Source organism: Anolis sagrei, chromosome 6 (genome assembly GCF_037176765.1).
Source record: "Anolis sagrei isolate rAnoSag1 chromosome 6, rAnoSag1.mat, whole genome shotgun sequence".
In the NCBI taxonomy this organism is placed as follows: Eukaryota; Metazoa; Chordata; class Lepidosauria; order Squamata; family Dactyloidae; genus Anolis; species Anolis sagrei.
In genome coordinates, this window is record NC_090026.1 from 54,925,095 (window position 1) to 54,940,059 (window position 14,965).

General features: G+C 41.6%; 1 protein-coding gene across 1 annotated transcript in view; it reads right to left on the minus strand.

The window, feature by feature from the left end:
• Window positions 1–6,064: 6,064 nt before the first annotated feature.
• Window positions 6,065–14,965, minus strand: part of BTC (betacellulin) — a 44,891-nt gene continuing 35,990 nt past the window's right edge. Inside the window, exons 5-6 of the mRNA XM_067469507.1 lie at window positions 10,117–10,224; window positions 6,065–6,174 (exon numbers count right to left, since the gene is read on the minus strand). Of these exons, the coding sequence (XP_067325608.1) occupies window positions 10,119–10,224 (106 nt within the window). The 3' untranslated portion in view covers window positions 6,065–6,174; window positions 10,117–10,118. The remainder of the gene's footprint in view (window positions 6,175–10,116; window positions 10,225–14,965) is intronic.

Sequence of the window (14,965 nt, forward strand, 5' to 3'; positions counted from 1 at the left end):
GCCACATCCACTGTTTTAGAGTGGTGAGATGTGTTCCACACTGGGCATGCATACTCAGCAGCAGAGTAGCATAGCACAAAGGCAGATGTCTTCACTGTGTCTGGTTGTGATCCCCAGGTTGTGCCAATAAGCTTTCGTATGATATTGTTTCTAGCACCCACTTTTTGCTTGATATTCAGGCAGTGCTTCTTGTAGGTCAGAGCATGGTCCAGGGTGACTCTCAGGTATTTGGGTGTTCTGCAATGCTCCAGTGGGATTCCTTCCCAGGTAATCCTCAGAGCTCGGGATGCTTGTCTGTTCTTAAGGTGAAAGGCACATGTCTGTGTTTCAGATGGATCAGGGATCAGCTGGTTTTCCCTGTAGTAGGCGGTAAGGGCACCTAGAGCTTCGGAGAGCTTCAGTTCTACTATCTCAAAGCTCTCTGCTTTGGAATAACTGTCTTGCTGAAAATAACTGAAAAGCAGAAGGTTATTAAATGCCAGCCAGGGTTCTGGCTTCAACACAAATCACAGCTACAAGACAAAGCCTGTACTTGACCTGTTGGAGAAGAGGTGAGCTTTATTACTGAATTTGTCTAGTATACCACTCGGTAGAAACACATTCCACTAATTTAAGACATTAATTTCATTCTTATCTCGGGTCAGAGAGAACTCAGTAAAATAGCTCCATCATGTGGTGAAGAATGAGTCAGCCACTGTCCTAAAAATCACTAAGAACTTCAGAATCTGTCATGTCTTTTCTCTCTTTCTTTATAAAAGACATGACAGATTCTGAAGTTCATGTCTTTTATAAAGAAGGAGAGAAAAGACATGACAGATTCTGAAGTTCTTAGTGAATACATCACATGTATTTATAATATGCTACTTGGCTGGAAGACGGAGACAGAAACAGTCAAGGAGTGTATGATAAAATGGGCAAGGAACATCGGCAGACCCATCAAACTAGAAGAATGGGAAAAAATCTGGAGCAAGAAGATAAAGTACACCTACTCCACAGATTTAAGAGAAAATTGGTATAAGCTCTTCCACAGATGGTATATGACGCCCCAGAAATTGGGACTCATGTACAAAAACATCAAGAACAACTGTTGGAAGTGTGAAAAGCAAGTCGGAACTTTCTTCCATCAGTGGTGGACTTGCCCTATAGCCCAAACATATTGGAAGAAGATAAATGACTCCTGCGAAGAAATACTGGAGATGAAGTTATACACCAAAGCAGAAAGTTACCTGCTAGGTATCTTTGAAGAAGAATGGGAACTGGACACGAACAAGGATATTCTACTAACCTATCTAACAACTGCGGCGAGAATAGTTTTTGCGAGATACTGGAAATCGAATAAAGTGCCATCAAAAGAAGAATGGATAACAAAAATATGTGAAATAAGAGAGATGGATATTTTGACCTTTGCTCTGAAGGACTCGTACGGTCGCCCTCTGAAAAGAACCGACTGGAAACCCTTTGACAACTTTATCATAAAAAACAAAAAATAATATATAATAAAAAAAAGGGGGGGAATAGAAACAGATCGTCCGCCACCCGCATCTTTGGAACACCTCAATTAAATAAAAATCTGCTTTCCCCAGGGGTAACAGGGGTAACAGAAACTCAAACAAAATGAAAGACAGGGTATATACCACTAACAGAAACACTAATAACAAGAAGCAAAAGGAACTCAGGAAAGAGGTGAGAAGATACAACAATGAGACGAAGAATGGGTCTAAAAGGGAAAAACTGCAAGAAGAAAACATACAAAGAAAAGAAAAAAATTGCATGAAGACCAAGACGCGGAAAAGGAAGACATGGAAGTCGCATTCCCTCCCCCCTCCCTCCCTCTTACCTCCCCCATCCTTACCTGATCCTTCCCCTCACACACGCTTCCCTCCCTTCCCCCCTCCCCTCCCTTTCCCCCCTCCCCCACCCCTCCCTACCTTCTCCATTTTATATATGTACTGAAAAATTTTTGAATAAAGATTATTTAAAAAAAAAAAAGAACCTGTCATGTCATAACTTAAAATGGCTTTGCTCTGCTGAACAAGAATGGTATTGCAAAAAAAGAGAGAGAGAAAAGAAGTAATACTGATCCTTATTTAACTAAGTTTATTGTGACCACCAAAAGCAAAGTGGAGTTTTTAATTGTAACTACCTAGAGTCCCACGGGGTTGAATTAAACACAATTTCCCCTATAAATTTTTGGAATATACGAAGAACATGTTTTAACTAGACCAATGTGGGAATGCCGTGGATGTAGTGTACCTGGATTTCAGTAAAGCCTTCGACAATGTCTCCCATGACCTTCTGGCAAACAAACTAGTCCAATGTGGGCTAGGTAAATCTACGGTTAGGTGGATCTGTAATTGGTTAAGCGGACGAACCCAGAGGGTGTTCACCAATGCTTCCTCTTCATCCTGGAAAGAAGTGACAGGCGGAGTGCTGCAGGGTTTCATCCTGGGCCCGGTCCTGTTCAACATCTCTATTAATGAATTAGATGAGTGCTTAGAAGGCATGATCATCAAGTTTGCAGACGACACCAAATTGGGAGGGATAGCCAATACTCCAGAGGACAGGAGCAGGATTCAAAACGATCTTGACAGATTAGAGAGATGGGCCAAAACTAATAAAATGAAGTTCAGCAGTGACAAATGCAAGATACTAAACTTTGGCAGAAAAAAATGTCAGGACTGAAGACTGACAGGTCGCAGGTTCGAATCCGGGGAGAGGCGGATGAGCTCCCTCTATCAGCTCCAGATCTTCATGCGGGGACATGAGAGAAGCCTCCCACAAGGATGATAAAAACATCAAATCATCCAGGCGTCCCCCGGGCAACGTCCTTGTAGATGGCCAATTCTCTCACACCAGAAGCGACTTGCTCCTGACACGACAAATAAATAAATAAATAAATAAACATGTCTTTATTCCATCATAAAGTTCAAATGTAATTTCTTTTTAGAAATTGTCCTTTCATTTTTTTTACCTTAAACTCCTTGAATATATGAATTTTTTGATGTACCATTGTAAGATAACACAGGTTGAAACACAACAGATGTATAATCTTATATTTGTTTAAAAGACGACATTTATTATTAGTACATTAGGAAAAGACACAATAGTCATAGTCCTTTATAGTCCTGTCATTCACAAGTCTAAACAGAAATCCCAATGAGATCAATGGGATTTATTCTCTGATAAGCAAATAGAGAATCGTATCTGGGTATATTTAATGAACGCTCCACAGTCCTTGTCTGATGTCACTTTTGTGAATTACACGAAAGGGGTTTTGTCACTTGCTCTGGCAAACACTGTAGGATGCAGGTGATTTCTGGGTCCAATCTTAGTTCATCACCACCAAAGGAGAAGATAGCAAACTAAAATAATTATGTACAGTTATAAGAGAAACAGTATTGCCTTTGTCCTGGTCTTCAGAGGATGATCTAGTCCTGTTTTGCAGGAAAAATCCAGGAATGAAAGTGTTGCAGACAGAAAAGGACAGCATCAGCAGTAGTGGAATCCATACACAACATTAGATACAATTCTTCTAGGCTACACTCCCAGAAAAACCAATGTATATTCAATTTTGCAGATACAACAGTACAAGGCGTTAGTGAAAATTAACTCAACAGTGATTGAATATGGTGTGAAATAAATATTTAAAGTCTTCTTCAATTGTCTACTGCAGAGCTAAAGAAGGGATGGGAAACATGTGGCCCTCCCAATACTGATCAAGTGTATTTACTAGGCTTGGGCAATCCATGGTTCTAAATGGTTCTAAAGTACTTACAAAACTAAAATTCTGGTGGTGAAAATTTCAGAACTCTAACAAAACTCTCAAAATTTCATAATAAATGGCAGTTCCTAATTGGTTCTGTCATTAAAATCACCAATAATGAAATAATAATTAAATTTTGAAAGTTTTGTTAGAGTTCTGAAATTTTCACCACCAGAACTTTAGTTTTGTAAGTACTTTAAACCCATTTAGAACCATGGATTGCCCAAGCCTAATATTTACTAGGCATGTGCAACCATGGTTCTAAATGGTTCTAAAGTATTTACAAAACTAAAGTTCTGGTGGTGAAAACTAGGGGGCACTGGTGCTTTGCTTCTACAGTGTTGTGAAAGTTCTAGTGGTGAAACTTTCAGAACTCTAACACAACTTTCAAAATTTCATTAAACAGCAGTTCCTAATAGGTTCTGTCATAAAAATCACCAATAATGAAATAATAATAAATTTTTGAAAGTTTTGTAAGAGTTCTGACATTTTCACCACCAGAATTTTAGCAACACTGTAGAAGCAAAGCACCAGCGCCCCCTAGTATTCACCACCAGAACTTTAGTTTTGTAAGTACTTTAGAACCATTTAGAACCATGGTTGCACACGCCTAATATTTACTATGGGTTGCTGTAGGTTTTTCAGGCTATATGGCCATGTTCTAGAAGCATGGTCTCCTGACGTTTCGCCTGCATCTATGGCAAGCATCTTCAGAGGTTGTGAGGTCAGACCCCACAACCTCTGAGGATGCTTGCCATAGATGCAGGCGAAACGTCAGGAGACCATGCTTCTAGAACATGGCCATATAGCCCGAAAAACCTGCAACAACCCAGTGATTCCAGCCATGGAAGCCTTTGACAATACATTGCATATACTATCTTTGACCAATAGCCAAGTTGGCTGAAGTAGATTTCAACTGAAATCTAACAATGTATTGTCGAAGGCTTTCATGGCTGGAATCACTGGGTTGTTGTAGATTTTTGGGGGCTGTATGGCCCTGTTCTAGAGGCATTCTCTCCTGACGTTTCGCCTGCATCTATGGCAAGCATCCTCAGAGGTAGTGAGGATGCTTGCCATAGGTGCAGGGGAAACATCAGGAGAGAATGCCTCTAGAACAGGGCCATACAGCCCCAAAAAATCTACAACAACCCAGAAATCTAACAATATCTGGAGAGTCGCAGGCTCTTCACTCTAAACTATAATTTACGGGATGTATGTTTCTTTAATTGCCTTGATGATACCCCTAAATTGTAATTACATTTTTATACAAAAAAGCAGCCATATACATTCTTATAAAAGTAATTCAAGAAAGTATTTACAGACAGTTTGAAACAAAGGATTAACCATCATTTTTCATATCTTCTTCTCAAGACATCAGCCGTATAGGGAAGAAAAAAAAATCTAGGCATGCACCTCAATAAAAGCAATGCAATACTTTCCATAGGACCATCTCAATAGTACATCAAAGGTCATGGTACAAAATAACATTTTAGTAAAGTCACATAACTCTTGTTTAAGATGAGACGCATGGCCGAGAAAAATTGTTATGGCTTTTTTCGGGTTTGCAGCTTTTGCCACCCAATTCTAACAAGAGTGTACACAATGAAATAATGATTAGAAGGGGGGAAACTGCCAATTGGCAGAGAAACACATTGACTGATCATGCAAAGAAGCCTCAAAAACAATGCTATCTCATAATAAAATATCCCACTTTAATACTGTAATAATAGTGTCCCCGAGTAATAATGAATCCTAGGTGTGTGGCATACATTTGCTCATCTTGATATTCTAGTTCCATTGAATCAGAGCAATGCTCAATTGCATTATGTATCCGAAGACACTCTAAAAGTCACAATTTCTCAACTCTTTTCCATCATTGAAAAGATACTCAACATGGCATTTCCAAACTCTCATCAAACAATTATAATGCATCTCTTTCATATGCCAAACCAAAATATAAAAGGGGTCAGATGTTTTGAGCATCACCAGCAAAATACATCCCTGCCATATAAAAAAACAGAAACACATTAAATTATCATTATAGCTCTTTGTAAAAATACAACATTCAAATCTAAATGTCATTATATTTATTCCTGAAAGCATTATTAAATTTCACGATTTATGAGATCAGTCTTGTGCTAAGTATGGCTACAATTTCCCTTTCATCCTGATGAACTCAAGAAGTTGAGAAGAGTTTCTCTCCTGAAAACCGTAAGGCATTTATGAAAATCCCTGGTTTCCCACACAAAACAGATCCAATTCCACAAAATACAGGGTTACAAATAAACTGTAAACAATAACCTTTGTTCGTTCTGCTGCATTTATTTTCAAGTCACTAATGCTATGAAAAAGATCAAGATGAAAGGCCGCTTGTGAGAGTTCGGAACCTGCCAGCAGGCGTCTTTGACAATCTGTAATGTTGAAATAGAAAGTAACTGTCAGAATATGTTTGATGATGATAATGGTGATTCTATTTCCGACCGATTTTATTTATTATTTATTATTTATTATTATTTATTAACTTTATTCATACCCCGCTACCATCTCCCCAAGGGACTCGGTGCGGCTTACATGAGGCCGAGCCCAACACAACAACAAAAGCAATAAAACATCGATACAAGCAATTAAAAAACATAGACAATAAATACACAACATCATTAAAGAAGCAACACATAATTAAAACAGTGGGAAGGCCAAATGTAGAGTTAAAATTGGAAATAATGCTGCGCCATAAGCGAAAGGTGATACTAGTGTTTGTGGAGGGCATACGAGCAGACTCAGGGAAATGTAAAGTGCTTTGGAGGACAAAGTGCTATGGGATTCATTATTCTGGGAAGGCACACTGGAACAACCACGTCTTCAAGCTCCTCCTGAAGACTGCCAGGGTTGGGGCCTGTCTGATGTCTTTAAGGAGTGAGTTCCAGAGTCGAGGGGCCACCACCAAAAAGGCCCTCTCCCTCGTCCCCACCAAACGCGCCTGCGATGCTGGTGGGATCGAGAGCAGGGCCTCTCCGGAAGATCGAAGGGATTGTGTGGGTTCGTATACAGAGATGCGATCATGTAGGTAGGCAGGTCCCAAACCATTCAGGGCTTTATAGGTAAGAACCTGAACCTTGAATTGGGTCCGGTAGATGAATGGCAGCCAGTGGAACTACTTGAACAGGAGGAATGACCGCTCTCTGTAAGGTGCCCCAGTTAACAACCTGGCTACCGCCCATTGGATCATCTGAAATTTCCGGGCCGTTTTCAAGGGCAGCCCCACGTAGAGTGCATTGCAGTAATTCAGTCTAGAGGTGACTAAGGTGTGGACCACCTTGGCCAGATCGGCCTTCCCAAGGTACAGTCGCAGTTGACACACAAGTCTTAATTGTGCAAAGGCCCTCCCGGCCACCACCGACGCCTGAGCTTCAAACGTAAGTGAAGAATCCAGGAGGACCCCCAAATTGCGGACCTGTGACTTCAGGGGGAATGCAACCCCGTCTAGCATAGGTTGCCACCCTATACCCCGGTCTGGTTTACGATTGACCAGGAGGACCTCTGTCTTGTCGGGATTAATCTTCAGCTTGTTTGTCCTCATCCAGACAGCCACAGCGGTCAAGCACTTTTACCTTTTATCATGCAGATTAGTGCCTTGCAGAAATAATTCCTTTTATAAAATATTTTTTATTATTTTATCGTAGTTCAATACATTTGTTATACATTATTTATTTTCCAGTAGATTCAATACAACCTACCATACTTTAACTATTGTCATCTGCTGTTATTTTTCTGCTTATACATATTATCTATCTCTCACCGCTGTGCTCCTCTCCACCCCTTCCAAGCCACAGGTTTCCTTCTTTCTTTTTTAATCCTTTTTCAATAAATTTTCTCCATGCATCATCAAAATCATTTTGTTTCCATATATCTCTTTTAACTTTTAATACACATGTCAGTTTATAATTTATTGCCAATTTCCATACTTCCTTGTACCACTCCTCTATTTGTATATTTATTTCGCTTTTCCAATTCCTTGCTATAAGCAGTCTTGCTATCTATATAAATAAAAATCATAGAATCATAGGATCAAGGAATTGGAAGAGACCTCATGGGCCATCCAGTCCATCCCCCTGCCAAGAAGCAGGAATATTGCATTCAAATCACCCCTGACAGATGGCCATCCAGCCTCTGTTTAAAAGCTTCCAAAGAAGGAGCCTCCACCACTCTCCGGAGCAGAGAGTTCCACTGCTGAACGGCTCTCACAGTCAGGAAGTTCTTCCTCATGTTCAGATGGAATCTCCTCTCTTGTAGTTTGAAGCCATTGTTCTGCGTCCTAGTCTCCAAGGAAGCAGAAAACAAGCTTGCTCCCTCCTCCCTGTGGCTTCCTCTCACATATTTATACATGGCTATCATATCTCCTCTCAGCCTTCCCTTCTTCAGGCTAAACACGCCCATCTCCTTAAGCCGCTCCTCATAGGGCATGTTCTCCAGACCCTTGATCATTTTAATCGCCCTCCTCTGGACACATTCCAGTTTGTCAATATCTCTCTTGAATTGTGGTGCCCAGAATTGGACACAATATTCCAGGTGTGGTCTAACAAAAGCGGAGGGGTACAATGACTTCCCTAGATCTAGACACTATGCTCCTATTGATGCAGGCCAAAATGTAATGTTTGTTTGTGGGATTAACAGAACTCAGAACCCACTGGACGAATTGACACCAAATTTGGACACTGCACACCTAACAGACCAACAAGTGACCATCACTCATAAAATCCCACAAAAAAAGCAGTGGAAAGGACTTTAAAGCCCCCAAAATGCTAAATGACGATACAGGAAAAAAGGAAGGAAGAGGGAAGGAAAGAAGGAAGGGGAGAAAGAAAGAAAGAAAGAAATAGTATAATAATAATAATAAACTTTATTTTTACCCCGCTACCATCTCCCCAAGGGACTCAGTGCGGCTTACATGAGGCCAAGCCCAAAGTACATCAAACACAACATCAATAAACAATCAATAAAATACAAATCATATAAATCACATAAACAAAAAACAATCAATAGTGACATAAACAATTTTTAAAATGGCCGGGCCAAATGTAATAGATTAAAATTGAAATATGCTGAGGTGAACAAGGTAAAATATAACTAGGATAGGATTTTTTTGAGAGAAATGAGGGAGCACAGTCCATCCTAAGTCAGTATTAAAGTCCATTGTGAGGACATATTGCTGAGAGTTCTCCTTATTCTGGGAAGGCATACTGGAACAACCACGTTTTCAGGCTCCTCCTAAAGACTGCCAACGTTGGGGCATGTCTAATGTCCCTGGGAAGTGAGTTCCAGAGTCAGGGGGCCACCACCGAGAAGGCCCTCTCCCTCGTCCCCACCAATCGCGCCTGCGAAAGAAAGAAAGAAAGAAAGAAGCATGGAAGCATGGAAGCAAAGAGCGAAGGAAGGAAAGAGGTAGAGAAGGAAGAAAGGAGAGAAAGAGGAAAAGAAAAGGGGAAGGGAAAAAAGGGGGTAGAGAAGGAAGGAATGAGAGAAGGAAAGAAAAAAGGAAAGAAAGGAAAGAGGGAGCGAAGGAAGAAGGGAAAGAGGTAGAGAAGGAAAAAAGAAAAAGAGGGAGGGAGGGAAGGAAAGATAGAAGGAAGGATGGAAGCAAAAAGAGAAAGAAGGAAGGAAAGAGGTAGGGAAGGAAGAAAGGAGAGAAAGAGGAAGGGAAAGAAAAGGGGAAGTAAAGAAAGAGGGAGAGCAGGAAGGAAGGAAGGAGAGAAGGAAAGCAAAAAGGAAAGAGGGATTGAAGGAAGAAGGGAAAGAGGTAGAAAAAGAAGAAAGGAGAGAAAGGGAAGGAAAAGAAAAAGGGAGGAAGGAAAGAGGTAGAGAGGGAAGAAAGGAGAGAAGGAAAGAAGAAAAAGGAAGGAAAGAGGGAGCGAAGGAAGTAGGAAAAGGAGAGAAAGGGGGAGGGAAGGTTGGCCACAGCAACGTGTGGCGGGTACAGCTAGTTGTTAATATATTTGTTATCGCATCTTTATCCTCTTTTTTCCAATGTTTATAATTATATAATGATACTAAAGCTATACTAGGACTTCTTTCTATTTTAATGTTCATTATAACCTCTATTTCTCCAAATACTTTCCCCCCAAAATTATTTACATATTTACATTGCCACCTCATATGTATATATGTTCCTGATTCTTGGCATCCTCTCCAGCAATTTTTGAGTAGTTTTTTTATTTATATTTGCTATTCTTACTGGTATTAGGTACCATTTTCATATTAACTTATAGTAATTATAGTAAAAACCCCAAAAGGGAACATTTACATGTACAATTTTATTTGTAGCGCCAGAGCATATAGCACTTCTGCAATGCCCTTACCTTCACACAAGGTCTGTCTCTAGTACATCCTCAGTTTTAACAGGCAATCCCTTTTCATATGTTCCCATTTCGTCCGCTTTTCTCTTCCGACATTTCTTTTTGAAATAACTTGAAAAAGAAGATGAAAATTACATCTCAACAAAGTGATTTGTACCAGGAGCTCCAAATTTATTTGCTTTGTATTAAATGTTTGCTTGCAGCCCTGGGTTTCAGGGACTCTGCAGATAGGTGGCTTCCTTTGGTTGCAGTCGTAGGGCAAGTCACCTGTCCATCATCGTTAAGTTTTGGTTCCGCCCCTTGCTCAGGGCAATTGGGAAGGGAGCCATTTTTAGTTAGTCTCGGCAAGGAAAGCTAATGTACAGGACGTGTGCAAGCTTCCCCTGTACAAAAGCTTCAACCCTTAAGACTTTCCGGGGGGAAACAGTCTTAAGAGCATCAAGACATTCCTAGGGAAAACAGTCCTAAGAGTCTCCAAAGATTTCCAGGAAAACAGCCCTAAAGACCAAAGAACTCCAGCTGAAGAATATCTAAACCTTTACTGGTAGGTCCACTCGGTGCTTAGAGACGCAGTTCGACCCGGCAGCGGAGCCCACATCAGTAAGGGTTAGATTACAGTCAGCCTGGGAGAAGTTAAAAAGGGGATTTTCCTTTAAAGTAAAGAAGAAGTTATTGAAGACAGTTGCCTGTCCTTCATGGGCAAGATTAGGAAGTCACCAGTTGCATAAAGCCTGGAAGCATTTGTTTAGCTTTATTGTAGACAAGAAAAGTTTCTGTTTGATTGTTCATTAATAAAAGACTTTGTTATACTTCACAAGCCATCTAAAGTTCATTTGTGGTGGAAAACCTCTGAGAACTTCTCCTTGGGCCCCCTGGCTTCCCGTTGGCCAAAGGTTGCACGCCCTGTTCTAAAGGAAATTCTTTACAGGCCCAGCACACAACAGAACAGCCCAAGACTATTCAACTTTTTTCCAGTGTGGTCCTCCATAGTTTTTCTGGGTGTCCCCCTATCCCCTGATATTTGCCCATCCTACTTTAGATTAATGAAAGGAATCTTGTATATTAATTGATCAACAACTGTTGATTAACCAAATACACCTAGTGTGAGTTCACTTGGGGTACTATGCCAATCTGATCTTGAATGTAGCGCCTCAGCACTATTCAATATGGCTACTAATTATTTAGATGAGAGAACAGAAGAAAACAGGGAGGAACTGCAAAAGCAGGATCATAGAATCATAGTATCATAGAGTTGGAAAGATACCTCATGAGCCATCCAGTCTAACCCCCTGCCAAGAAGCAGGAAAATCACATTCAAAGCACCCCCGACAGATAGCCATCAAGCCCCTGTTTAAAAGCTTCCAAAAAAGGAGCCTCCACCACACTCCAGGACAGAGAGTTCCACTGCTGAACAGCTCTCACAGTCAGGAAGTTTTTCCTAATGTTCCAGTGGAATCTCCTTTCCTGTAGTTTGAAACCACTGTTCTGTGTCCTAGTCTCCAGGGCAGAAGAAAACAAGTTTGATCCCTCCTCCCTATGACTTCCCCTCACATAATTTATACATAGCTATCGTGTCTCTTCTCAGCCTTCTCTTCTGCAGGCTAATAATGCCCAGCTCTTTCAGCCGCTCCTCATAGGGCTTGTTCTTCAGACCCTTGATTGTTTTAGTCACCCTTCTCTGGACAGCCTGTCAACATCTCCCTTAAATTGTGGTACCCAGAACTGGACAGTGTGATTCCAGGTGTGGTCTGACCAAGGCAGAATAAAGGGGGAGCTTGACTTTCCTGAGACACTATACTCTTATTTATGCAAGCCAAACAGATTAGTACAAGTCCATACATTTCATATGAAAGAATCGGTCTCAACAATAATAAAGTTGAAAACTTGGATTTGCAAGAGCACATATTAAGAAGATGTAGGCAGCTTAGAATCTTATCACATTGAGATATAATCCATTTATATGAGTATGCATCCTATTATTATTATTATTATTATTATTATTAGGACTGGGTCCATACTGTATTGAGACAGGATGCGTACTCTCCTCCTCGCACCTGATTCTTACGATTCTTACGATTTGAAAATACTGCGCTTTGACTCATCGTACCACAGAAGGCTGGCTCTTCCCAATCCATTCAAAACACTGCTTACATCACTCTATGACCTTTTTAAAAGTATTGTTGCTGACGGGATGAACTCAGATTTTTGCTATCACACACAAAATAGCATTTTAGCAATGGAAGAATACGTAGTATTTCAAAAAACACAATGAGAATTCCTTCTGCAAATTATTAGTTTCTACGACGCTTTGCAGATGGATCCTGACGGAATACTGATGGGATGAGGCAAACATGTGATGGGACCTGTTCTAAATAATTCTCAAACAGTCTCAGAAACAGAGTATTTCCTAATGTGATAAAAAACAGAATATTTCCTAATGTGGCCATGGTGGTCCATGCCATAGTTGCCTCTAGGTTGGATTACTGCAATGCACTCTACGTAGGGTTGCCCTTGAAGATGGCCCGGAAGCTACAGTTGGTCCAGAGATCTGCAGCCAGACTACTCACAGGAGCTGGTTACAGAGAGCAGTCAACCCTCCTGTTTAAACAGCTCCACTGGCTTCCAATAAGTTTCCGGTCCCAATTCACAGTGCAGGTCATCACCTATAAAGCCCTAGATGGTTCGGGACCTGCTTATATTCGCGATAGCATCTTCCCCTATGAACCAGTGCGTACCTTGAGATCTTCTGGGGAGGCACTGCTCTCTCTCCCCATGCCGTCACATGCACGGTTGATGGGGACGAGGGAGAGAGCCTTCTCGGTGGTGGCCCCCAGGCTCTGGAACTCCCCCCCAAGGGAGATCAGACAGGCTCCCACCTTGTCCTCCTTTCGTAGTCAATGAAAAACCTGGATGTTCCAGTGCGGTTTTGATTAAACAGCTCACCAGTAACTTTCTTGTCCCTAACTTGAAGTTCCGCACTTTACACCGGCCCGCACTTTACACCAGCCCACACTTTACACTGGCATACGTCTACCTCAACATGTGTTATGACAGTATTTCCTGCCCAGTTTACTGTATTGTTGCACTTTCCTGCACTCCTGTAAAAATGTATTGCACTCATTGAATCTGTACCTCAGCTATGTTTCTTTCAGCCGTATTGTTTTTATATTGCTTTCAACTGTGTTGTTATTTGTTTTATCTGATATTTTAATTGGTTAAAGTGTTTTACATGTGTGTTTTAATTGTAATCTTGGGCGTATCCATTGTAAACCACCCCGAGTCCCCTAGGGGAGATGGTTGGCGGGGTATAAAAATAAAGTTATTATTATTATTATATTATTATAAGGTCCATAGTGTATAAGAAGCTGAAGCCTTGGTATTGGATCAAATGCCCAAGAAACCCAGATTTCTGGTGCTACTGTAGTCAATCAAATGTCTATGGAAGCAATTGTATTTATTTATTTCAACTGCATGAACTAAATTTATTAATTTATTTATTGGGGTTCTTTTACCCCGCTCTTCTCATCCCGAAGGGGACTCAGGGCGGCTTACAGAAGCAAAGGCACAATTTGATGCCTGCAGCACAGAACAATCAAGACACAAAATTACATCAATTCACAATTCACACTAGTTCATGCATTATACAAATAAAATCAATAAAATCAATAAAACCAATACAAACCCAATTCCTCCTCTTACATGGTCAGTGATCGCTAACTCATAGTTCTAGTTTTCCGTTCCACTTCATCAATCCTTTTGGTCTTACTCACCTGATTGTCTTATTTAATTGCCAGATTGCCCAAAGGCCTGGTCCCATAATCACGTCTTCACCCTCCTCCTGAAGGAGAGGAGGGATGATGATGACCTGATTTCCCCAGGAGTGAGTTCCACAGGTGAGGGGCCACCACTGAGAAAGCCCTGCTCCTCGTCCCCACCAGCCTCACTTGTGACAGTGGTGGGGTCGAGAGCAGGGCCTCCCCAGATGATCTCAGACTTCGGGATGGGACGTAGAGGGAGATACGTTCGGACAGATACACTGGACTGGAACCGTACAGGGTTTTGTAGGTCAAAACCAGCACCTTGAATTGTGCTCGGAACTGAACCGGCAGCCAGTGGAGCTGGCACAATAGGGGGTGGTATGCTCCCTGTATGTCGCTCCGGTGAGCAATCTGGCTGCCGCTCGTTGGACTAATTGAAGTTTCCGAACAGTCTTCAAGGGCAACCCCACGTAGAGCGCGTTGCAGTAGTCTATTCGGGATGAAACAAGAGCGTAGACCACCGTGGCCAGATCAGACTTCCCAAGGTACGGGCGCAACTGGTGCACAAGTTTTAATTGCGCAAAAGCTCTCCCGGCCACCGCCGAGACCTGGGGTTCCAGGCTCAGCGGTGAGTCCAGGATCACTCCCAAGCTGCGAACCTGCGTCTTCAGGGGGAGTGTAACCCCATCCAGCACAGGCTGTAACCCTATACCCTGTTCGGCCTTACGACTGACCAGTAGGACCTCTGTCTTGTCTGGATTCAATTTCAATTTGTTAGCTCTCATGCAAAGGCATGTAGGCTCTTCAGATGCAGGGGGAGAGGGGGTCATAAGTATTTTTACGTCATTGTTTCTAGTCTTATCCCCTTCACAAGGGAAGTCATGAAGGGATGAGTGTGTTTTGTCTGAATCACGAAGGATCTTCTTTTGTTCCTGGAACCGATCTCTCCTCCAACTCCATCCTCACATACATACACAGACACAATTAAAAGTTTCTGAATGGGATGAAGTTTGGCCTGGACAGGTGACATCAAAAATTGAACAACTTCCGTAATATACAAGGGGTATTTTTTAAGTAAGGTCCGTTTTGTTGTA